At 51.9% G+C, this 26304-nt stretch overlaps 1 protein-coding gene across 2 annotated transcripts in view; it reads left to right on the forward strand.

Moving 5' to 3' along the window:
- Positions 1–26304, forward strand: part of LOC133353550 (RNA binding protein fox-1 homolog 3-like) — a 185716-nt gene that overhangs the window by 125437 nt on the left and 33975 nt on the right. For both annotated transcript variants that reach the window (XM_061569870.1, XM_061569871.1), the window contains exons 3-7: positions 245–385; positions 5448–5501; positions 9449–9541; positions 11144–11204; positions 20471–20524. In XM_061569870.1, coding sequence (XP_061425854.1) covers positions 245–385; positions 5448–5501; positions 9449–9541; positions 11144–11204; positions 20471–20524 — 403 coding nt within the window. The remainder of the gene's footprint in view (positions 1–244; positions 386–5447; positions 5502–9448; positions 9542–11143; positions 11205–20470; positions 20525–26304) is intronic.

A 26304-nucleotide genomic window follows, 5' to 3' on the forward strand; every position in this document is an offset into this window, starting at 1 on the left:
TTCTTCCTCCCCTCTCCCCTCCTCTGATCCCATCCTCTCTCTGCCTCCTCTCCCTCCCTGCTCCTCCCTACCACTCCTCGTCTCTCCTCTCCCACCACCTCTCCCCTCCTTCTCCCTCCCTTCCCTCTCTTCTCCCTGCTGCTCTCTCCTCCTCTCCTCCCCTACTCCCCACCACCTCTCCCTCTATCCCTCTCTCGCTCTCTCCCCTACACCCCCCCCCACCACCCCACCCCCATTCAAACAGACGGAAGAGACTGAATGCTCCCCCCTGCACCACCCAGCCGCACTGGTGGAGGGAGGAGAGATGAAGCCTCAGCCCAAGCGTCTACACATCTCCAACATCCCTTTCCGCTTCCGAGACCCCGACCTCCGGCAGATGTTTGGGGTCAGTATCCACGACTCGGCGAAGATTTTATTGCCGTCGTTTTGTCGCGAAAGGTTTCGGCGAGCGTCCGTCAGGGTATCGATGGTGTGGCAGAGGTAGCGGAAATAATCTAAACTAAATGTTGTTTTACTAATAGGGTTCTTCCCCTTTTTTCTGGCAACAAAACTGACATCTTTTGCAAGGAATCATGTTTACATTAACCACAATACTTGCAATCAAATGCAAGTATTTTTTTGCATTTGACTGCAAGTATTGTGGTTAATGTAAACATGATTCCTTGCAAAAGGTGTCAGTTTTGTTGCCAGAAAAAAGGGGAAACCCCCTATTAGTATATTTTGGTACTGGCAAAGGAGGTCCCATGATAAATGTTGTTTTGTTATTTCATCAAGTAAGGGTCAATTGAGCTATAGAGCTACGTTGCAGATGCGACCTGACTATCACAAATGGTAGCTCAGCGAAGTGGTTTGTTATCACGTGGACATTCACAGCATCGAAAAAAAAACTGTAAACGCGTGACGTCGATTCTAAATGCGGAGGGGAAAAAACCAGAGGACCCGGGAGAAAAATCCACGCGACCACGGGGAGAGAGACACGAAAACGCCAATTATAGAGCGGACGTCAAGGTCGGGATCGAACCCGCGTCCTCCTTGCGTGCCAGCCGAGGTAGTTAACATCTCAGTTCAGTTCAGTTTTCATGTATTCGGTATAGCCCTGTGAGCCATTCGGCTCTTGAATCGGGTGCAACCGCAACAAACAAAACCGTGAACAAGAAAACATCTTAAAGTGACTACACGCAAACAGAAAAATCCAGGAAAAAACAACAGCAAAATCTTCCAGAAAAAGCACCGTATATCAACGCTGTGTGCAAAAATCCCATTGGCATGCAAGTCAAACAATAACAACCACAAGACAATTTAGATTAAAGTTATCAGTCTAACTCTGTACAACAACAAACAAATATGGATAGTCCAAAACGTTTTCGAAATCAACAAAATAAAGAGATAAAAAAACACCGTAGAGAGAGCCGGAGGACAGGGAGGGAACGGAACAGAGCGAAGAGCGATCACGGCATGTGAACATGAGAGCAAGCAGAGCTTCGCGGCAGGGATGGGGGTCACGGTTAGGGTTGGGGTCAAAGGGTCAAGGTCATGGTTGGGGCTGGGTGTTGGTCTATGGGCGTGGATAGGGCGGTGGTTGTTGCCTCGTTGAGCAGTGCGCTTGCGTCCTCGAGAGGTCAGGGAGCAGTGGCGCGGCGATTAGCGCACAGCGCTGTAGACACGAGCCACCTGAGTTCGATACGCCACCCTGCGCTGTCATCAGCTATGATATCGGAACCCGTTCTGAGCCGCCACGCCACCCCCTTCACCAATCCGCACTGACCAGCGTGGTGAAGTATGGTCAAATCTGAAGTTCAAGTTCATTTATTAGGTATTGCCCTGTGAGCCATTCGGCTCTTAAATCGGGTGCAACCGCAACAAACAAAAAACAAAAACATGAACAAGAAAACATCTTAAATATCACCCCCACCCCTCCCCCATGACTGACACAGCTTGTGCCGGCAGCATTCATCATGCAGAGTTGACAAGAGGGGGGGGGTGTTGGGGTGACTGGGCGGACTGTATTCACAAGTCTGTCCTGGCCCCGCATTGCAATGCATGGTCCTTTTAAACAGCTGTTCAATTCTCACGTCCAATGTCGCAGCGAAATCCACTCCTGACTTTGGTTCCCTGCCCTTTCTGGTGCCCGCGCTCGAGGGGAGACCCCCCCCCCCCTCTCCAGCCCCCCCCCCCCCCCACCACCGCCACCCCAGGTACACGCGTGCTCCTTTGCGCGGACGCGGCAGCTGATTCATTTTGCGGAGTTCATTTTTTTTTCTTTCACTATTTGGGCGACGACGCAAACGCGCGGACACCCACAGAGAGAGAGAACGAGGCGAACAGCCAACAAGTCGTCTGGAGATCGCGATCTCGCCGCTGCCACAGCCACCCCTCCACAGCCCTGTCGCTTCATCGTTCGCTGGTTTCGCGGAGAGTGCGGAACAGCAAACGTGATCAAACGCGGCTCCGGCCCGAGCTGGGGCAGCGGGGAGAGCGCGGCCGCCGATAAGAAGAGTTGTCGCAGCGCTATGCAACGGCAATCGGAACGCATTCCGTTTAGAACAATGCCGAACGAAACGAAGAGATGGCTGTTGTCGCCAGGCTACTGCAAGGGGTTACGCGAGCGAGCTAGCAAGAGAGCATGTGCCAGGGATCGCCCCTTCCAACCCCCCTCTCTAAGTCATCGTCATCATCATTTACTTGATTATCCAAGAGAGCGCCACGCTGAGTTGTAGCGCTCTTTGCCAAGAGGCCCCTGACACATTGGTTGCGTTTATTTATTCATTCCACGATGCTATCAGCCAACGAACGATGATGTGTGTTTATTTTTAACTTGTGGGAGAAAACCGGAATAGCCCGAGAGAACCCGCGCCCCGCGCGAGGGGTTAACACTCAATCTCCCCCGTACAGATGGACACAGATGGCAATTAGTCCACTTGCTGTACCGTTTTCACCCGGCGAGCCAGGCGTACGGCTCCTCCTCGAAATATCCGTGCAGTGATCCAACACCAACCCTCGCCGCTTGCCTCCACAGCCCTGGCTCGCATGTGCCATAGCCACCACTGCCCGACTAGGTCACCGTGGCGATACGGATTGCACGGGCGTTGGAAGGCTGTTTCTGTACGGCTCACCGACATATCGTGTGGGTTGTGCCGAGCGTTGTTGCTCGGCACGAAGTCCGACGTTTCGCTCCGCGTGCCGGGAGCGTCTACAATAAGCGAATTCGGTTCCACCCATGAAAGATTCAAGCCTTTGCTCTACGCTTATGCGCTCTCGATCAACCGGGGGAGATTCAATGCGCACGTTAATTCATGCGCTAGCACGAGGCTGCCATGATTAGCATCCATTTCACAAAGGAGAACTGGGGTGGAAGGGAAACCTGGGGGTGCAAGGGAGACCTGGGATGCAAGCAAGCCGAAAATGCACATTCTGTAGAAAATCGGTGCAAGGAAATACACGAGACGATCGTTAAAATCGCCAGCGACGAGGGTGTAAAACTTCCGCAACTCGGCGAGAGACGAATGATAGACGTGAAAGTGCGCACAGAAAAAATCAAACGCAAAAGGTGCGCGCTTCGAAGTACTGCAACCTCGAGACGGCACGAGGAGCGGGGAGCGCTCGCCAGCGGGAGAGACGCGGACGTTGCCTTCCGACGGTGGTCGATGGTCGAGACTGGCGATGGAGCGACAGCCGGAGGATGGAACGAGTCAAGAAGAGGGGGCACGATCACGTGAAACGGATCCTCACCGGAGATGGATGTCTCCCTTCATGGGGCCGTTCTCCAGCGCGCGTTGTCAAGCGTCGCTTATTAAATGAACTGGGAGTTCCGATTCGACCCCGAATCTCGCGACCCGCTACCGGGAGCACAATTGGACGAAGACAAAAGCCCCCCCATCAAATTGGCGAAATGGACAAAGCAGCAGCGTGAGCCGCGGTGGATGAGTTTTCGAAACGTTTTGAAGAACGAGGATGACGATGAGGACTCCGTGTGTGTGAGTGTGTGTGAGAGTGTGTGAGTGTGTGTGAGTGTGTGTGAGAGTGTGTGAGTGTGTGTGAGTGTGTGTGAGTGCGTGTGAGTGTGTTTGTGCGTGTGTGCGTGTGTGTTTGTATTAGTGGCCAACACGAGTGGGGATTATCTGAACCGGTCCTGGGCCTCCCTTAGGTCGACTCAACCTCAAATGAGTGCCTACTGCGATGTGTAAACATCGCCACTATGAAGACAAAGGCGGCCGGGCGTGGTGCTGGCCACCCACCACTTCGTGTGCCGTGCCGGCCTTCATAGGTTCCTTCTAACAACACTTTCCCCACCAGTCTGTTCAGGCTATACGGGGGATCTTTGTCTTGTGTGTATGAGTGAGTGTGTTTGTGAGTGTGTGAGTCAGTGAATGTGCGTGAGAGTGTGCGAGTGAGTGTGCGTGTTCGTGAATGTGTGAGTGTCAGTGTGCGTGTCAATTTGTGGAGCGGTAGTGTAGCGGTTAGCGCGTCGCACTCCAACCCCGGGGAGCCGAGTTTAATTCCCGCTCGCGGCCAACACCAGTGACGAACATCTGAACCCGGTCCCGGGCCTCCCCTAGGTAGATTCAGCCAAAAATATCTAACTGGTGCGACGCGTAAGCATCGCCACTGGGGAGACAAAGACGATCGGGCAGTGGTTCTGACCACACCACCCCCTCGCGTGCGGTGCCTGCCTTCAATGGTGATCGCTAACAGCCCTTACCCCAACAGTCTGTTAGGGCTACACGGGGGGAGGCGGGTGGGTAGGAGAGTAGGTGGTCATCACAGAGGCCACCGATGGGGAGGTGGGTGGATAGGGGGGGAGGGGTGGTGCAGATGTTCACCAGCTGGGGGGGGGGGGTCATCTCGTTATTAAGGCCGTCGCGGTCGGGGTCAGGGGCAGATGATTAAAGGTCACGCGACCGGGAGTGTGATATTGCGTTGCGCTCCAACACTCCGCGCTTATTGCGCCGTCGCCTGCAGAGGGTGCGGACGGAGGTGGCTGGGGTGGTTGCGAGTGGCGCGTTATTATATCCTGGCCTCTTTTAATGGGATGGGGAGTGGGGGGAGGAGGCGCTACCCCGTAACTGGGAGCGCTCGCTCGCTCGGCCGTTACGCCGCGTTCCCGTCGCTGTGCGGTTGTTTCGGGCGCTGGAATTGTTTTTTTGTGGTTGGTGGTGGTGGTGGTGGTTTTTCTTGTTGTTGTTGTTTTGGCCAAAATAGTCGCGAGAATTAGGGGGCCCGGAAAAACGCCCCCGTGGAAAATTATTGTGAAGAATGAGTGACCCCCCGCTCCTCCTCCTCCCACGGGAGCACGACCTGGAATTCCGAGCTCCAGATAAGCAGTCGCCGGAGCCGGGTTCTTGTATAATGTGTTGTTGTTGTCGTTGTTGTTGTTGTTGTTGTCGTTGTTGTTTGTGATCTCATCGTCTGGCGGTTTTTTGTTTTTTGTTGTCGTTGTTGACGTGCAGCAATTTGGGAAAATCTTGGACGTGGAAATCATCTTCAACGAGAGGGGCTCCAAGGTGGGTGCCGCACGCGCCACACAGAGAACAATCAGTAGCGACCCGACCGCTGGAAACAGCCCCGGGTCTGACTCAGCCTATAAATGAGCACCCGCTGCCGTGTGTGGACGTCATCACTGGGGAGACAAAGGCGGTCGAGCGTGACGTTGACGTCACCCACCACCGCGCGTGCCGTTCCGGCCTTCATAGGTGCTCGCTAACAGCACTTGCCCAAACAGACTGCTAAGGCTATACGGGCATCTTTGTCTTTTGTGCACGTGAGTGTGCGTGTGCGTGCCACGGCCGTCACGAGCGCCGCGAGTGAATGACACAGGAGCGAACGTGACTGATGATGATGGCGATGATGATTGTGACGACGACGACGACGACGATGATGATGATGATGGAAACCAATCACGCGGCCAGGTGTTCCGCATGCGGCGGAGAACAAAGTGGAAACGACAGCTCATAAATGAAGTGACAACTCATAAATGAAGTAGCATCTCATAAATGCTGCATGGGGTTTCTGCTAAATTAGCGCGGCACCTGTGGGGCTCCCTCCCCCCCCCCCCCCCGTGGCGGCGCCGAGTCTCAGAGTGGCGTTCACGGCCACGTGGTTATGGTGGTGGTGGCCGTGTTGATGGCAGAGATGTTGATGGTGATGTTGGTGGTTGGGGTGGTGACGATGGGTCTGACGGTAATAGTGGCGATGATGGTAGTGGTGGTTGATGGTGGTGATGATAGTGGTCGTGATTTTGGTGGTGATGGTGGCATTGTTGATGGTGTTCATAATGATAATGGTGGTGGTTATAGCGGTGATGGTAGTGGTGGTTTGGTGGTGGTGGTGATAGAGGAGGCATAAGCAGTGGTGATGATTATGGTAGTGATTATGATGGTGGTGGTGGTGGTGGTGATGATGATGGTGATGACCGTGGTGGTGGTGGTATTAGTTGTGATGTTGCTTATGATGACGAGAACGACGGTGGTGTTGTTGGCCGTGATGGCGGTATTGGTGATGATTGTGGTCATGGCAGTTGTCGTGGCGATGGTGTTGATGGTGGTTATGGTGGTAGTGGTGGTGATGATGATAGTGGAGACGATAATAGTGGTATTAGTAGTGGTAGCGGTGATGGGCGTGGTACTCGTCGGAATGGTGGTGCTGGTGATGATGATGGTGATTGTGATGATGATGGTGGCGGCGGTGGCGGTATAGGAGAAGGAGGGAGGGATAGGTGGCATGGGAACGCTGTTAATTTTCCTGCAAATCAATCATTTTCCTGTGGGAACCTCTCTTTCTGATGAGTCGTTCCACTGCTGCTGCATGGGGGACCAAGGCAATTGTGCGGACCAACAAAAAAAATATACAATCATAAAATTGGTGGGGTGGGAGGTGGAGGGAGGGGGCCTTCTGTTCATTACCACCGCCTCCTCCTGCTTCACCCCCCCCCCCGCCGGCCCCGCTCGTCTCACCGTGCCCCCCCCCCCCACCAACGCCACCCCCCCCCCCACGCCCCCCCCCTCGCCCCCACCTGTTTCGTGGCGTTTTCTATTGCTGTGAGAATTCATTTACAAATACTGCATGCCCACGCACGCACCCCACACGCACATGCGCATCACACACACACGCGCACGCACACACGCGCACGCACACCCACACACACACGCGCACACGCGCACGCACACATACACTTACACACACACGCACACACACGCGCACGCACCACCGCGCGCACTAAACGCACCACGCGCACCAATCCGCAAGAAATCCCGCACTCACCGCCCCACCGCTGGGCCTCTCCGGACGCTTTAGATTCCCGCTGTCGTTGTTTGCAAAGAATAGACCCTGGGCACTTGCCGCACCCCCCCCCCCCCCCCCCCGTGCACACAGCCTCCGCTTGCCACCTGTCCTGGATTTCCCAGGACTGTCATCTGTTTGCGGGAGCTGTCCTGGGGAATATCCCCCCCCCCCCGCCCGGCCAATCGCAATTAGACGGGGAGAGATCAACTTCTCAGCACGTCTCATTCTCGGATGACGTCGTGTTTTCTTTCCCGATCATCGTGAATTTTGGCCTCCGTAACGCTCGTAACTCAGGGAGTAGCGGGAGAACAGGGTGAGATGTGGAGGGAGAGATACGCTCGACATCCCCAGGAAAAGAAAAACTTTCTCCATTAAAGTAACATCTCTTGTTTCTTATCTTTCATCATTTCCCCCCTCGCTCGCTCTCCTAAATAGTTATGTTCTTTTGAGTTATAATTTAAGTTAAGGGGTTGCCGGAGGAGGCAGAAGTTTTGCCAATCAATGACAAAATTTGTACAGAAAGGCCGAGAGAGAGAGAGAGATAGAGGGAAGGAGAGAGCGAGAGAGCGAGAGAAGGGGAGTGGAGGTGAGTGCCGGTGCGAGTGTAGGCAGTGGTGGGAATCGTTCGCGCGCAAATAAATCACAGGGCACGCGGCACCGCGGTGCACACACACCGTGAGAACTGCCCGGGACTCCGTGTGATTGGTTGGGGCTGGGGAAAGACCCCGTGGGGAGTTCACCTGTCAACAGCACAACAAGGCGCCGCTCGCCTACAGCACGGAACAACCGCGTGCGTCGTTTCCACGAGCGCTGGGGTGAACTGGGTACCGGGCCGTGCCAGTCCAGGAACGGCCCAAAAGCTGCGGAACGACTGGGGGACGTGTGCCACTCGAGGATGCCTCCCGGTGTGCTATTTGGTCACCCATGGATCGGTGATCGGTCAGCATCGAGGAGGAGATGGAGCGATTGAGGACGTGAGCTCGTGTGTGCGGGTGCTTCGGTAGATCGTTGCATCCAGAAGTAGATTGACCATGGCTGCTGCTGTTGCTGATGATATTAAATATGAATCGCTGCAGCCGAAACCTGTGGATTACGGAATTATGCAGTCCACGGCACAATACCCAACACCCCCCCAGTCCCTCCGGCCTCACGCCACCGCTGGACAATGACTTCGTACACCACCTGCCCCCTACCCCCCTCTCTACTCTTCCCCGTCGATATTTCTTTCTCTGCCGCCGCTGCCGCTGCCTTGACCACGCGCGCGTAATTCATCATCGCGCTGATCAGATGGGGGAACGTGTTGCTCGTCAGGGCCCGTGGGCACTCCGCTTGGCGCGTTCAGAGTCACGGACGCGTGTCTCGCCGTGCCAGGCGAGGTGGTGTCCGCGTGGGGCTTTTGTCTTGGTGCGCGCTTGGGGAGCGGTGGCGCAGCGGTTAGCGCGCTGCGCCAAACGAACCCGGGCCACCCGAGTTCGATTCCCGCACGCGGCCACCAACGACGATTACACTGGTTAACAAAAAAAAATCTGGCCTGGACTTTTGCAGCTGTTTTAGACTAATTTCAGGGTGCTGATTCCAAATCTGATCTCAGATTTGCTCTATCACATCTCATTTTTATGCTATCGGCATACCCCATTTTCATTGATTTTACCCGAAATTAACTCTGTCACTTATGAGTGCAAGTTGTTGCAAGTCAGTGACTGCTTTAGTGTTAAAATATGGTGCTGTATTTTTAGGATAGTGTGTTTATAATATCATTTTATGTAGATATCCACATTTATTTCAAAATTTTCTTTTGCAGTTTTTTATAAAAAAATTCAATATTTGATATCTCAAAAACCTGATGCCAGATTTGGAATCAGCACCACAAAATTACCTTACAACCGTTGGAATACCTTATGCCAGAAAAAGTGTGTTGACCAGTGTTATCTGAAGCGGTCTTGGGCCTCCCCTGGCTCAACTCTGGTTTACGTATCAGTACCTAGCGCGGGGTACATAAAACATGGACACTGGGGAGACAAAGGCGGCCGGGCGTGGAGTTGGCAACCCACCCCTTCGTGTGCCGTCCCGGTTTCAACAGGTGCTCGCGAACAGCACTCGCCCCAAGAGTTTGTTGAAGACTGTACGGGGCATGTTTGTCCGTGTGTGTGTGTGCGCGCGTGCAATCCAGGGCTTCGGCTTCGTGACATTTGAGAACAGCGGGGACGCGGAGCGGGCGAGAGAGAAACTCCACGGCAGCATCGTGGAGGGCAGGAAAATCGAGGTGCTGCCACCCCTCCGCTCCATGCAATCAACTCCACGTTTTAGTTGTTGCTGTTGTTGTTTCTTATTTCTATTTCGGCCGTATTTCGATTCGCTTATGAGTGCTTTTGGAAATATGTTACAATTTGTTGTTGTTTTGCACGAGTGTATTATCGGGATATGAAGAAGGGCCATTGGGCAAAAAGTCGCAGATTTTATTTATTAATTTTAAGGCTACCACTGTTGTTGACGAATGTCGATATTTTTTTTAATCCGGCGGTGACGCAGCCCAGAGGTAGCGCACTTTCGATGGTTCTGTTGCAGAGGTTTAATGGTTCAAATCCAGCGGCCGCCCTGGTTATGACTGCGGGTGTCACAATAATAATAACACTACGCAACGTTCTGATTCACTCACAGTAGACGTTAAAGATCCCGTGGTGTCACGCGCAAGAGCTTAGGCCATCTGTTTGACAGCGTCAGGGTTTCAATTTGGAAGCCCTCATGTATAAGCGTGGAAGGCTCCCTTCTGGCAGGAGAAGGTCACGGCGCAGACCCAGTGCGTTATGGGTTGATTGACTGAGTTGATTGACAGATGCACTACCTGTGCCCCCACTGTCCCAACAGTCATCCACACACGTGCACGCGCGCGTGCTAGCTCCCTGCCCTTGACGTGCACAGGGGACGGTGGCGTCGTTCCCGCATGCGACACCGGCGCTATTTGAATGAGCAGAGCGGGTGGTGGCGGTGGCGGCGGCGGTGGCGGCGGCTATGCCGCTGTACGTGGCTGCCTGTAATCCGGCGAGGCGGAGGCAGCGATGGCTGGTGGATGGTCGCACAAATGTGGCGAGACTACCTTGCCCCGTGGGCCTCCATGCAGCGCCGTACCTTGGCTCTGGAGCAGGAGACGTCGGAATGGCAAAACAATGTAGATTCCACCCGTTCCGTTTGTAGGGGGATAGAGCGTCTTCCCCTCGCACGCGTGGGGTTTATCCGGCTGCTCCGGTTTTTTCCCACGTGTGAACATTCATTAAGTGACCCGTAACACCTTAATACATAGAGGACCGCAAGGCTCGGGCAATTGTTGGCGCCGGCTCATCTGCGTGCATGTGGGTGCATGTCTGCGCGTGTCTTTGTGTGCGTGTGTTTGTGCGTGCGTGTGTTTGTGTGTGCGTGCGTGTCTTTGTGTGCGTGTGTTTGTGTGTGTGTGCGTTTGTGTGTGCGTGTGTGTGTGTGCGTGTCTTTGTGCGTGTGTTTGTTTGTGTGTGCGTGCGTGTGTTTGTGTGTGCGTGTGTTTGTGCGTGTGTGCGTGTGTTTGTGCGTGTGTGCGTGCGTGTGTGCGTGTGTTTGTGTGTGCGTGCGTGTGTGTGTGCGTGTGTTTGTGTGTGTGCGTGTGTGTGTGCGTGCGTGTGTGTGTGCGTGTGTTTGTGCGTGTGTGCGTGTGTTTGTGCGTGTGTGTGTGTGTGTGCGTGTGTTTGTGCGTGTGTGCGTGTGTTTGTGCGTGTGTGTGTGTGCGTGCGTGTGTGCGTGTGTTTGTGTGTGCGTGCGTGTGTGTGTGCGTGTGTTTGTGTGTGTGTGTGTGTGTGTACGTGTGTGTGTGTTTGTGCGTGCGTGCGTGTGTCCGCAGGTAAACAACGCCACGGCGCGCGTCATGACCAACAAGAAGCCCATCAACCCCTACGCCAACGGTGAGCGGCGTCCATCGAACGCTCTCACACACGCACGCGGACACTTGAGCAATGCAGCAGTAGATATCACATACACATATATACGGATTACATATACATCACATGAATGTCGTGCTCTCCGAGCATCGATGCCGGTGGGAGAAGTGGGGAGTGGGAGAAGCCAGCGATGAATCTGCCCGGAGTGAGAGATGCTACCATCCCATGCCCCTTCGACACGGCCTGGGACTAGGAGGCATTCCAGGAGAGGTCGTGGATCCAGAACCACCACTTGCACGTTGCCATCGACTCCCAGAGCCCATTGACGTCGGCGGAGGCATTTGAACAGCCTGACCCAAGTTTGAGTCCGAGCCACGACCAACATCAGCGGCGAACGATACTGGAACCGGTCCTGTAGCACCCCTCCCCCCCACCCCTCTACATCATAGAACCAATTGATCGACACGGCGTGCGGTAGGCTTTGATCCGGCAGTAGAATGACGAATGGATGTACGTTGTTGTTGGTGTCATCGTTTAACACGAAGTTGGCTGTTCCAACCGCGTTGAAACTGAATGAGCGCTGAGCGCGTGACCCTGATCGGCTCTCCGAACTTGGCGGGTTCTGCACCCCGAGCTGGGTTCGTTTCGGCAGGCAGCGTCTGTGCCGGCGACGACTTTCATAGTCTCACGGTGAAGGGAAATGATAAAATAATAAAAATTAAACATAATCATTCTCACGACGTTTCGGCCACAATGCAAGCAGCCGTCCTCAGGTGAAGAACAGGTCTGTCGGAAAGACAGCGTCTGAATGATTCAGACAATCACCTGTTCTTCACCTGAGGACGGCTGCTTGCGTTGTGGCCGAAACGTCGTGAGAATTATTATGTTTTATTTGTATTATTTTATTATTTCCCTTCACGGTGGTTCAAGGTTCTAGTTCGTTTAGTTCCAGCAAGGCGAGAAACTCCAGAGACCAGGATACAGTCTCGTTTCGCAAGAGTCAACACAAACAATGACAGCAGCAAAAACGAAAATGAATACCAAATAATAAAAGATTTAACTACTCTTTTTAATGTAACTATTTTTATTTGACCAGGTAAGCCCCGCTGATTTATGCTTGTCTTTTGTAGAAGCAACCTAGCAACAAACGGTAGCTCAGCGAAGTGGCTTATCACGTGGAAATGTATAGCAGCCGAATCTTCTAAACGCGTGTTGTTGATAATAAATATGGAGGGGAAACTTGGAGGACCTGAGGCAAAATCCATGCAACCACGGAAAGAGAGACACGCAAACTCCAAATAATACATGCGTCGGGGTCGGGATCGAACCCACGAACCTCCTGCGTACCAGGCGAGGTAGTTAACATCTCGCCACCACGACGCACCAACAGTGAAGTACACCGACGAAACAGCAGCAATTGCACAAACGTCAGTCACGTTCCCCGGAGCGTAAGTCGGTTACGGCAGATTATTTGTCGACTGATCGTTGCAGAAAAGTTCGAAAAATATGAAAGAGACTATCTTGATTTGAAGCTTTCGTGACTGCAGGAATCCATACTCTTTGGTTCTTTCGGTAAAGTCACGTGGGTAGAAAATAATGATTTATTTTAAAATAATTATTTACTTTTATTTTATACCTACGTGACTTTATCGAAAGAACCAAAGAGTATGAAAGAGACTATTGCAGTCGTAAAACGTTGTACTCGTGGCACCACCATGGCGAGTGGGGCGTCGAGTCAAGCACCTAAATGCAATGGGGGGGGGGGGATAAAATGTAATGTAAAGTCACGTACAAGGGAAATAATAAAATAATAATAAATATATAAAAAAAAAATTCCCTTCTACGTGACTTTACCGATAATGACCAAGAATATTAATCCCTGCAGTCACGAAAGCTTTAAATCAAAAATGTAATGTATAAAAGGGTACCAGCGATGAGAAAGCATGGGAAGTAAGATGGGAAGGATGGGAAAGGATGGGGAGTGAGATGGAAGGGGTGGGAAATCATGGGGAGTAATATGGGAAGGATGGGAAAGCATGGGGAGTAAGATGTAAAAGATGGGAAAGGAACGTAGAAACGGGAGTAGAGGGGTCAGGAGAGGTCAGGATGAGAGAGAAAGAGGCGACACGTGGGCCTCAACGTGGCACGGAGCGGTGTCTGTTTACACAGTGGGGGGGGGAGGCAGCACACAGAAGTCACGTGGTTTAGGAGAGGCTTGAGCTGATGTAAGTTTACGTGGACGTGTAAACGGATAATGACCAGGGTATATGTCTCACCAGCAGCGGGTGTGTCCTGTTAAACCACGCGTCATGTTGGTGTCATTGGCGAGAGCAGCCCATGAAACACCGTGGGTGACGTACCGTGTGTCACGCGGTCTGCTGTAGGACACTGAAAAGGAAAAACCTCACACCCACCCCCCGTGCCACCCAACCCAAATCTCACGCCACTACGAAGCAATCTCAACGTTGCTCATTGGCGTAGCAGTTATTGCTACATCAGCATTTTTTAAAATATAAAACAAGAGTAGTAGTATCATTATTAGTTCTTTTCGCACTCCACCACCGCTGGGGATAGCCCTGGTGTTTAGCGGGATCTGTGAACACACATCCCGTGCCTCTACGGGACAAATTAGCGCTGTTTAAGGAGACAGTTTGCAGAGTTGCGAAAGCTTTGATACATGCATTACTTAAGAACGGGGGTTTTCAGGAAAGGTTTCATTAATAATGATTTAGAATGTGTGAAGCGCGCAGGTATTCTTCTTTCATATGGGAGAGAGGCGAGAGAATGATTCATGGGGCGAATTAATGATAGAGAGAGAGAATGATTCAGCGAGAGAATGAATTATTAATATAGAGAATGATTCAGAGAAAGAATGAATGATTCAAATGGAGAATGAATGATTCAGCGAGAGAATGAATGATTCAGCGAGAGAATGAATGGTTCATAGAAAGAACGATTCAGAGGGAGAATGAATGATTCAGAGAGAGAATTAATGATTCAGAGAGAGAATTAATGATTCAAAAAGAGAATGATCCAGCGAGAGAATGAATTATTAATATAGAGAATGATTCAGAGAAAGAATGAATGATTCAAATGGAGAATGAATGATTCAGCGAGAGAATGAATGATTCAGCGAGAGAATGAATGGTTCATAGAGAGAACGATTCAGAGGGAGAATGAATGATTCAGAGAGAGAATTAATGATTCAGAGAGAGAATTAATGATTCAGCGAGGTAATGAATGATTTAGAGAGTAGTAGTTGGAAGAAAGAATGAATGATTCCGCGAGAGAAGGAATTATCAAGTGATGTATATATAAAATGATTCAGAGAGAGAATTAATGATCTGCAAGAGAATGAATGATTCCGAGAGAGAGAATGCTTCAGCGAGAGTAATATAAAATGATACAGAGGCGTGGGAAAATCACAGGCGTGTGCGTGAGAGAGGCATCCAGAATCCGTGCCAAAAGTTGTCCAAGATATGTAGTCCTCTATTGGGATGTTTGGCCAACTCCATTCACGAGTGGCTGTACACATGTGGGGGGACACTGGAGTATCCGGAGAAAACCCACTCGTGTGAGAGGAAGTAACAATCAATCCCCGTACAGATGGAAATTAAAATTAAGGCAGTGACATTGAACAAATCCCATCATTACAACTTCCTCCTACTGGCCTAACTCCCCCTCACCCTTACCCACCCTTCACCCCCCTTGACCTATGACCCCTGTTCCAGACTCTTGATAATTACGGCTGCTAAGCACGAGGCCAGAGGCCCAAAACGCCAAAAGTCCAGCATCAGCCAGCATGATGGGAGGTGAAACAGGGGACAGCTGATACGGCTTCTTGAGTGGAGGCGAGGATTGTAAGTTCTTGGGAAAAGAGGCGATGAGAGGGGATTATAAAAAGGAGAGGATTGTGAGTGAAGACACAGAGGGAGGTGACCTGCAGTATGGTGAGTCGATTGAGTGAGTGGGTGGATGAATCGATTGAGTGAGTAACAGGGTGAGTCGATTGAGTGAGTAGGTGGGTGAGTCGATTGCGTGAGTGGGTGGGTGAGTCGATTGAGTGAGTGGGTGGGTGAGTTGATTGAGTGAGTAACAGGGTGAGTCGATTGAGTGAGTGGGTGGGTGAGTCGATTGCGTGAGTGGGTGGGTGAGTCGATTGAGTGAGTGGGTGGGTGAGTTGATTGAGTGAGTAACAGGTTGAGTCGATTGAGTGAGTGGGTGGGTGAGTTGATTGAGTGAGTGGGTGGGTGAGTCGATTGAGTGAGTGGGTGGGTGAGTCGATTGAGTGAGTGGGTGGGTGAGTTGATTGAGTGAGTGGGTGGGTGAGTCGATTGAGTGAGTGGGTGGGTGAGTCGATTGAGTGAGTGGGTGGGTGAGTCGATTGAGTGAGTGGGTGGGTGAGTTGATTGAGTGAGTGGGTGGGTGAGTTGATTGAGTGAGTGGGTGGGTGAGTCGATTGAGTGAGTGGGTGGGTGAGTCGACTGAGTGGGTGGCTGAGCGAGTGGCTGAGCGGTAGTGTCGTGGCAACTGAAAACAGAGCGTGGAACCGAAACGTCAGACATCGTAGCGAACTGAACAGGGTTGTATCTGTTTAACACATTGTAGGCTTTCGCGATGAATAATATCATCCAGAATAGAGGTTTTTGGGTTAGATCGCGTAATTATATAAATGTGTCGTTAAAACCCGCCACCACCCGACACTGCCAACTAATAAGGGTTGTCGCGTAAGCAGAACGTGGCCAATTCGTCACTGGTACAGCACTAACCGGTTCTGTTGGAGAGCCAACGTGGCTAGGAGACCGGAGCGCCCGGAAAGAGGCCACGCATGCGAGGGGGCAACACTCGATCCCGCGCACAATGAACAGGTGACATCAGTGCGCACGTGGCTGTACCGCATGGCTCCTCTTCAATGCCCACGGGGAAGAGAGTCTAGCGACACGTTGCTACCTCGAGTGTGGTGATCCTCGCTGCTGCTTCCACAGTGCTGGATTGCAGGCAGATGACGTGCATAGCCGACAACGTCTGCGCTGCGTTGCACGCGTCTTTTTTTACACAGAGGCTACTCGTATATTGGCCCCGCAGACAATACGCAGCACTGGTTGTTGTTGTTATTGCTGCGAGGCTACGATGGATGAAAAGGAGTTCGCCGGTCGTTTAGTGCCGGTCGAGGCTTTTGATGAGAGACGAGACGAGCCCTTTGGTTTGTATTTCACACGACCCGCGCTGCTGTTCCCTTTCTCCCGGCTTCTCCTTGCCGAACGGCGCTCGCGCCTCGCGCTTTGAAACTCCCTCCGTCGGCGAACAAACACGCGCGTCGGGTATCATCAAAAAAAAACCCCAAAAAACTGTTTAAATATTTAACAAGACACCCGGGATAGTTCTGAATGTACTTTGGAATTTTTGTAGCTAGCAGCTCTTCAAACGAGAGGTTTTTCTCTCTCTCTCTCTCTCTGGTTGTTCTCTGTCGTAAACCTAAAAATCCGTGCGCCTGTGCGTCCACGCGGGGAGCGGCGGTGCGATGGTTAGCGCACTGCGCCACGAACCCGGCGACCCGAATTCGATTCACGTCCGTGGCCGGTACCAGTGCCGAACATTAAACACTGTCCCTGGCGCTTCCCCGAGGTCGACTCAACCATACAAAAAACGTGTGCCCTTGGTGCGGTGTGTAAACGTCGCCGTCGGAGACACAACGACGTGGTGCTGGTCACCTCGTGTGCCGTGCCGACTTTTGATCGGTGATCGCTAACAGCACTTGCTCCAAAAGCCCGTGTAGGCTACACTGAGCGACGGGAGCCAGAGGAGGAGGGGAGGGGTGGGGTATCTTTAGCCTTTTCTTCATCTTGATCTCGTGTCACCGCATCCCCGAAGTCTCCACGGCCAAATCCCTTCCAGCATTCGCGTGGCAGAAGCCAGTGGAGTGCGTGTTCCCAACACAACGCCAATTAGTGTACAATTCTAAATGTTACACGTGGCCGGCAATTAGAGGGAGCGGCGCGCCCGTCAGACCCGCGACCCTCACGCCTTCCCTGCCAACCGGAATCTCGCTTTTCTGATATTCGAGATAAATGCCACGAGTCCATTTACTTGCCAAAGCCAATAACTTTGGCGTCACTGAGGTCATCGCGCACACTTCCCCCCACCCCACCCCCCATCCTCTTCCCCACTGCGCGATCCCTTCCCCGTGCCTCGAGGCTCACGTTCACATCCAACACTGCCTCCACAATGCAAGCGAGGTTTGCCCGCGTGGGGCTTTTTCCTGCGCGTTGAACAACTCCTCCCGTCAAGCTTTTCGCCGCGCACTGCTGGCGGGCGACTGCGGGAGCTGTGTTCGAGCTCAGCGCATCGCGATGTGCGTATGGCGGAGGAGGAGGGAGTAGGGGCGGTGAAGGAGGGGAAGGGTGAGGACGGTGATGATGAAGGGGATGAGGCAAAGGAGGAATAGGCTCAGGCAGAGGAGGGAAAGGCTGAGAAAATGGGGGGGGGAGGGGGCGGGGAGAATGAGAGAGGGTGCGGAAGGAGGGAGCGGGAAGAGGATAAGGCGGAGAAAGAATCGGAGGAGGAGGAGGAGGAGGAAGAGGAGGTGAAGGAAAGATAGGGGGTGGAGGATGAAGTGGGAAAGAGGAGGTGGACACGTTGTAGAAGAAAGAGGAGGAGGAGGAAGATGAGGAGGAGGCGGCGTCGTGACGAGGGCTGATTCCGCGGCACGCGTTGCCCGGTCCCCGCGTGCGTAATTTGCGTGACCGCCAACAGCCGCGGGTGCCGCGCCGCTGCGCGCCTGATGCATCATGCGCCGCTGCTGCGGCCAGGCAGGAGACGATTGTTGTGGGAGCAGCGAAGGTGTGGGGGGGGGGTGGCAGGGAGATCGGGGGGCGGGGGGGGGCACACCGATCCTGTAGGACTGATGCTGAGAGATGGCGACGCTCACAGGAGGGGGGGGGGGGCCTGCACCATCGATCAGCCGCGATCCCTCGAACCCGCCAGCTAATTGAGGGGACGTTAATGGAGCTTTGAATGCGGGCGAAATTCATCAGCTCGGCATGGGCTTAATGGCAGGGCTGTCGGGACGGGACCGGGGTGGGAGGGGTTGGGGGGGGGGAGGGGAGGGGCGGGGGGCAGCCGTCGATTCGCCTGACGAGCCCTCGGTCCTGACCAAATCAATAACGAGGGGAGGGTGGGTGGGGGGGCTTTGTGGGTGGGATGTGAAGAGGTTCGTGAGGATCGTGGGCTTGGGTAGTGGGGTGATGGTGAGGGTGGAGGGGGGGGGGGGAGTTGAGGGGGGGGCTGCTTCCTGGGGGGGGGAGAGGGGGCGGTCAGGGTGGAGGACATTCAAGGGGGGCGCGCCCAGGGGGAGGCTGCGAGTCCGGTAATGAGAAGGGTTGTAAAGTGAGTCACCTCGGCACAAGAAATCATCTAACATTTTGCAATTAATAATTCCTCCCCCCTCGGGAAATTTATGGCGCCCTCGGGGGGAGGGGTGGGGGGGGAAGGGGGCGAGGGGTGGGGTGGATGGGGTGGCGTGGGGGCATTGGGGGGGGGGGGCGCTACCCCTGACCGGGGGCTACCTCCACCTGAGTGTGGGGGGGGGTGGCCTCCACGTCTCACCCGCCCCCGATTCCCTCGCCGGCAATCCCCCTCTACCCCTCCCCTCCTCCCTCCCCCTGCCCCCTCCCCCCACACCCCACTGATCGAGGCGCGGCAAATCTCTCCAATGCGAACTGCGTAGCTCCTCACGGCGGCGCCGTGAACGGCTCCTCTGCGTCATCGCATTCGGCCCTGTTGTCCGACTTTTCGCGCCGAGTGCCGGGAGCTTATTCAGCGGCACAAATCTGACTCGCCGCGTGACAACCAAATTCTCGTCTCTGCGGAGCAGGCGAGAGTACGAGGGTCACTCGAAGGTATTCGTCTCGGAAGTAGTTCTATGATGACTCCTTCCCTGCGGGCTGTTCCCTCTCGACACGCCGCCTTGTGATGCGTCGCACCGCCTGTTGAGCTGCGAACAGCTGACGACCACTTCCATGCCGTGTACACGGCCCCTTACGAGACAACTGCATTCAGTTCCCGTGGAAGCATCGCGACTTGCGCGTGAATGGTGCGAAACGTCGGACATCGTTCCGCAAAGAAACACACAGAGACGTACTAAGCAATAAAATATTGTTGTTTTTTCATTTTACCAGGTAAGGCCCACTGAGCTATAAATGCTCTTTTTCGTAAAGCGGCCTGGCCACACATTATTGTTCGACGAAGTTGGTTGATCATCAAGTGAAAATTTAGAGCAGCCAACGACTCTAAACGCGTGATGTTGATCATCAATGTGGAGGGGAAAACCGGAGGACCCGGAGAAAAATCCACGCGACCGCGGGGAGAGAGAGACACCGCAAACTTCAAATGTACAGCAGGCGTCAGGGTCGGGATTGAACCTACGAACACCTTGTAGACGAGGCGAGGGAATTACCATCTCGGGAGTTAGGAAATACATCGCGGGGGGTGAGAAACAATAGGGAATCACTCGCGTTATTCACCTGCACCGCTCGGTTAATCCGAGTCCCGATGAGTCTCAAGGTAACCAGGGCAGGCCGTGTCAAGGGGTGAATAATCGCACTGAATAGTCATCCAGTCATTAGTTAATCACCAACCAGCGATGGACCAGCGTGGTGAAGTATGGTCAAATAACCGTCCCTGCCTCCCCCGCAATGAGATCCTCATCCCAGTAGTGGATCGCCCAAAGGGTCTTGCTCCATTGCGAGATGCTTGGCCCAATTCCTTAGTTTATTTTAAACGGGCAATGCATTCGGTGGAGACAAATGCGCTCACCGATCCGCTGTGCTCCCAACGGCTCACCACCCCGCGGCAAATATCGCACGCGACCCGCAAACCCCTGACCTCCTGACCTGATCCTAATGCAAAGACAAAGGTCCCCCCGAATGTACTTAACAGACTGTTGAGTCGAGTGTTCAATTATCGAACACCTAATCAAGGGCCTGCACTGCACACGAGGGGGTGGGTGGCCAAACAACACTCTCGGCCGCATTTGTCTCCCCAGTGGCGATGTTTACTACACATCGCAGTGGGTACTCTGTCGAGGTTGAGTCGACCTAAAACCTTCCGACGTGCACACCCACATTCCTTCTTTACCCTCCCCCCACTCCCCCGTGTCCCGCCCCCACAGCCCGGTGCAGTGGCACCGCCTGCACACTCGACAGTAGAGAACCCCCCTCCCCTCCCCACCCTGTACACGTGGGCCGATGTTGCTCGTGTGGATGACACCGCGCGTGTCCTGTGACCCGCAGGCTGGAAGCTGAACCCAGTGGTGAGTGCGGTCTACGGCCCAGAGATATATGCAGGTGAGCCGCTCACCATCTCACCCGCACCCTCACCGATGTGCCGTGAGACGTTTGAAACGGCATGTGCGGAAGCTTCATTCAGCAGTGGAAAGACAGTAACTGCTGCTGCTGCGGCTGCGACTGATGATGATGATAACCATGAAAGTACTCTCAGCCTCCGTGTATTTTGCAAAAATAACATCCATCTGTATTTCCTGAATATGTGCCGAGTGGTCGTCTCGTCTTGTTAGGTTAATGCGCTTCTTCAGGAATTGCTGATTGCTTTTTGCATAATGCACACAGGCGCAGTGCTTTGTGGACACGTGTCTGTGAGTTGCTTCTGCTGTTGTTGTTGTTGCTGCTTGGAACGCGTGGTTTTACGGCCTCCACGCCGTTCGATCATTGCGCACGATGACAACCAAACGTTCACGAGCTGAATGTCGGCCTGGAGGTCTTCTGTTGCTGCTGGTCACGACGAGAGGGCTTCAGGAGAGTGAGTTCGTGTGGTGTTGCTGTTCCTTCTCCTCCTCCATTGAAGAAGTGTAAACTACAGTGGTTTTATAATATTTTTAAAAATGTGTTTAGCTTATTTTGTATAGATTTGTTTAGCGATTGGCGCACCTTTGCTATACTTTGCACTACAATCGTACGTTTGTATTGTTGTTTTGTTGTAACGTTCTGACCCGCCCCTCCTGGGCATCTGTGAAAAAGAGCTTAATAGTTCATCGGATTCTTCCAGTATAAATACATATGCTGATTCTGCTTCACTGTATGATCCACAGTTTGGGTTGCATGGCCACAACCTCACGATTGTGACTTATCTTTAATGCGTCTTAAAGCGTCGCATTGTATCTCGATGAGTCTATGTACACTAAGTATACTCTCGTCACAGCTAACTTTACTGTATCTCACTTTAAACAGTAAATTTAGCTGTGACGGTCCCACCTGATGACGGAGACTTGTGTTGCCTCCGAAACGTCGTGATTTATTATTTTATTTCTATTATTATTTCTATTATTTTTATTATTTATTTTTCACCTACGTGACTTTACCGAAAAAACCTAAGAGCATGAATCCTTGCAGTCACGAAAGCTTCAAATCTAGAATTACACTAAGTATCTCTATGGGTCTTTGTCTATCTCTATGGGTCTCTGGCGTCTATGCATTTCCATGTGCACCTATGCACGTCTGTGTGTCTGCAGGGTTTACTCTATATATAGTCCATCGTGTGGCTTGCGTGGCCACGATCGGGCCACGTACGAAGGCGATGTGGTGCCCGTCGACCTGCTGGTGATGTCCTGAGGAGGTCGATTGTCATACCGGTCGCTCCGAGGAGGACTTTCGAAGCGAGTAGAGGGGTGCAATGATGTTGGGGTCCTGAACGAGGCGGTTTTTTGTTTCTCTGGAAGACCACTTGGCTCCACTCTGTTCGCGCAGCAGTAGCAGCAGTAGCAGCAGCGTTCTTCCGGATCTGGGTGAGATTCGAGGATTGTGGCAGTAGCAGCAGCGGCAGCGCGATACGATAATGGGGGGGGGTCGAGATTTGAGTTGGCAGCGAGATGATATTGTTGATGATGATTGGTCGGTGGTTGTCATTGTTACGATGGGTTTTTTTCGCTCTCATAATTGACAGATTCGATGATGATGATGATGATGATGAATCTAATTTTGAGAAACGTCACTCAATTGATCACGTTCGCATGACGTTGAAAGGCACTGCCAAAACCGCATTGGTCTGGCGATGTTCCACGCGATTTAGCCAAAAGGAACAAAACAAGATGAAAGCGTTTTACCAACGACTCGCGGTCCCTGGCGCAAGACGTCGCAGGCTGCACCAAGCCTCGAGCGGCTCGTGGTGGGGGGGGGGGGTGGTCGGTGCGTTGGTGGGAGGGGAGGTCTCTGAGCAGAGTGCAGACTGCTCGCTCCGAGTGTTTATTCTTGTCAAAATCCATCCTCCAGTGGGGGGGGGGGGGGAGGGGGGGCGCTTAAGGGCTCCCTCCAGTGGGAGGCCCCTTACGCCAGCAGTGGCATGGGCGAGCAATTGCAGGACTGCGCCTTTTACCTTCCGAAATCTCCTCGCCGGAGCCTCCGTGGTTCGTGATTGTCGGTTAAGTGGGGTGCTTGGTGGGGTGGTGGAGATCAGGTTGTGTGTGGTTGTGGCGTGGTGGAGGTTGTGTGTGGTTGTGGCAGTGGAGATCAGGTTGTGTGTGGTTGTGGCGTGGTGGAGGTTCTGTGAGGTTGTGGGGTGGTTTTGGGATGGTGTGATTGTGGTGTTGTGGTGCGTTGGGCGATGGTCGCGCTGTTGTGATGCTGTTGTGGCATTGTTGTGATGCAGTTGTGCGATGTCGTGATGGTGCAGCGGTTGTGTAGAGCAGTGTGCGTGTTGCTGTTGTGGAGTGGTTGGTGGTGGTTGGTGGTGGTGGTTGGTGGTGGTGGTGGTGGTTGGTGGTGGTGGTGGTTGTTTGGTTGGTGGTGGTGATGGTGGTGGTAGTTGATGGTTGGTGGTGGTGATAGTAGTAGTAGTAGAAGTTGGTGGTGGTAGTTGTTGGTGGTGGTGGTGGTGGGTGGTGGTGGTGGTAGTAGTAGTGAGTACTCCGCCCATGTGCGCGCTAATGGAAACGAGCGCCAGACCACGGCGGCTTTGGCATCCGAATTCGCTGACACAGCGAAGTAAAAGCCCCCCCCCCTTCCCCCACCCACTTCATTCCTTCACAGAAAAAGTCAACGGACGACGTCGGGCCACGGACAGCGGGAAGGCAATCGCTTTAATGCCTTAATGTACTGTGTGGCTTTCTTATAAAATTGATCTGGCTGCCGGTTTTTTGTTCAGTTGTTTTGTTTTTCTGCTGACTTGAGGCTTACACACGCGCGCGCGCGCACGCACGGACGGACGGACACGCGGTGAAAACACCGCGCGTTTTTTAAACTCGGGGAAGGGAAACAACAACAAAAACAGCAACAGCAACAACGACAACAAAAAGGGGCAAGGATTACGCCAATTCATCTTCTTAGTTCTTTCGGTAAAGTCACGTAGAAGGGAAGTAATAAAATAATAAAAATAAAACATAATAAAATAAAATAATTCTCACGACGTTTCGGCTACAACGCAAGCAGCCGTCTTCAGGTGAAGAATGAGACAATGCCAAGCTAGGAGCTTATATAAGCTGCGTTGGAGGTGGAGGAAAGAGCGCCTTAACAAAAGAATGTGCATATGAAGAGGAATTTAGCATATTCATGGAAAATGCGTAGGAGGTGGGCGGGGGGGTTTCAAAGTCATATTATGCCCATGCATTATGCAGGATCAACAGCACCAAGGGGGGGTGCAGGGATTAGCAGTAACAAAGGAAATGAATGTTAATGATATGTAGCTGCAGTTACTCAACCACCACGTAGAAAACTAAAGTATAAACTACATAAAAAACTAAAGTATAAATAGCATAGCACCATCAGTATACTTACTATACTCTACACTAAGCTGAGTTACTAACAGCAAGTAATACATTACAATTCTACGTCGTAAAAATTATATAATATGCTTCCATCTAAACTTTATTCTATTGCATCACACGAGCATATACCGTACTATATACTGCCAACATTAAATTATATACTGTATTGCTGTAAACCAACCTATATCTTATACATTTAATATAACACTATGTATTATTCTACCCACCCTAATGTGTGTCGAAATGGTTTATTACGTCCTTCCAATGATTGCTAAGCCAGAATCCATCTTCTCGGTTAAAATTGTCTCTGTGTTTGTATATGTGGATCGCCTCATGAACGAATCTCTCATGATAGCCAGATGGCTTGCAGAGAACCTCTGTCTTGGAGAAGTCAATATCATGTGAGCCCACTGAGTTGTAACAGTGATCTGCCACGGCTGAGGTGTTTGTCCTACCGTGTTTCAGGTCAGCTTTATGTTCACGGATGCGGTCCGAGACATGTCGTTTGGTTTCCCCAATGTAACTGCTACCACAGAGGCAACTTAGTTTGTAGACGCCAGGGTACTGTATGTCTGGAACCACATCTTTTACAGACGGTACCAGATCACGGATTTTATGTACTGTGTTGAATCGGACCTGGATCTTGTGTTTAATCAGGATTTTGGAGATCTTTTTTGTGACCCCAGCAATGTAGGGTAAGGTGATGGTCTTGAAAGGCTCCTCAACAGGATCCTTCTTGATGGTTGGAGTGATGGCTTTGCGGATTGTGTAGTCGGAGTAACCATTAACCTTAAGAGCTTGGCGTACGTGTTTGAGTTCACTGGCAATGTGTTCATGGTCGGAGATGCATTGGGCTCTATGATATAGAGTCTTGATGAGGGAATTCTTCTGGGATGGATGGTGGTGGGAATCCGGTTTTAGATAAGCATCCGTATGGGTGGCTTTCCTGTAGACAGAGTGGCTCATTGAACCATCAGGTCTCCTTTTGATTAGGACATCCAAAAAGGGTAGCTTGCCATCTTTTTCGACTTCCATGGTGAATCTGATGGCTGGGTGTATGGAGTTGATGTGGTCGAGAAATTGGTCTAGAGCAGCACGGCCATGTGGCCAGATGACAAAAGTGTCGTCTACGTACCTCTTCCATAAGGTCGGGCGTAGAGTGGCAGTCTGGATGGCGTCCGTCTCAAATTTCTCCATGAAGATGTTGGCTACAACCGGAGATAGGGGGGAGCCCATTGGGGTGCCCTCAGTTTGCTTGTAGAAAGTTTCATTCCAGGTGAAGTATGTATTGGTTAAGCAGTGTCTCACCAGGGGGGGTACCCCAGCATTCAGTCCATGATGAACCAAGTCTTCAATGATTGCGATGGTATCAGGTACAGGAACCTTGGTGTATATGCTCGTGTGATGCAATAGAATAAAGTTTAGATGGAAGCATATTATATAATTTTTACGACGTAGAATTGTAATGTATTACTTGCTGTTAGTAACTCAGCTTAGTGTAGAGTATAGTAAGTATACTGATGGTGCTATGCTATTTATACTTTAGTTTTTTATGTAGTTTATACTTTAGTTTTCTACGTGGTGGTTGAGTAACTGCAGCTACATATCATTAACATTCATTTCCTTTGTTACTGCTAATCCCTGCACCCCCCCTTGGTGCTGTTGATCCTGCATAATGCATGGGCATAATATGACTTTGAAACCCCCCCGCCCACCTCCTACGCATTTTCCATGAATATGCTAAATTCCTCTTCATATGCACATTCTTTTGTTAAGGCGCTCTTTCCTCCACCTCCAACGCAGCTTATATATAAGCTCCTAGCTTGGCATTGTCTCATTCTTCACCTGAAGACGGCTGCTTGCGTTGTAGCCGAAACGTCGTGAGAATTATTTTATTTTATTATGTTTTATTTTTATTATTTTATTACTTCCCTTCTACGTGACTTTACCGAAAGAACTAAGAAGATGAATCCCTGCAGTCACGAAAGCTTTAAATCGAAAAATTACGCCAATTGTGATTGTGTAAAAGGTAGCGAGGCACAGGCTCTGGGTTTTCGGAGCGAGCAACTCGGAAGGCTGTGAATTTAAATCCATGGTTTGGGTGATGGTGGGGCCGGGGAGGGGGATTGGAGGAGGGGTGTTGACTCAGCCCCATCACAACTCCTTCTTCCGTGGTCAATAAAATGAGTACCACATTTCGGGGAAGTCAATGGTAGTTGTCTTTTGGATCCACTCTTCCCCGCCATAGGAATGTGGAATGTTTCACCACTGGCTCTGCAGGCCTGTAAACAGGAGATGTACGTTGAACATCTTTCGCACCGTACGTAGCCAACCGTGATAATCGGAGGTGCG

This window comes from Lethenteron reissneri, chromosome 44, assembly GCF_015708825.2.
Source record: "Lethenteron reissneri isolate LAM-NWPU_2019-01 chromosome 44, ASM1570882v1, whole genome shotgun sequence".
In the NCBI taxonomy this organism is placed as follows: domain Eukaryota; kingdom Metazoa; phylum Chordata; class Hyperoartia; order Petromyzontiformes; family Petromyzontidae; genus Lethenteron; species Lethenteron reissneri.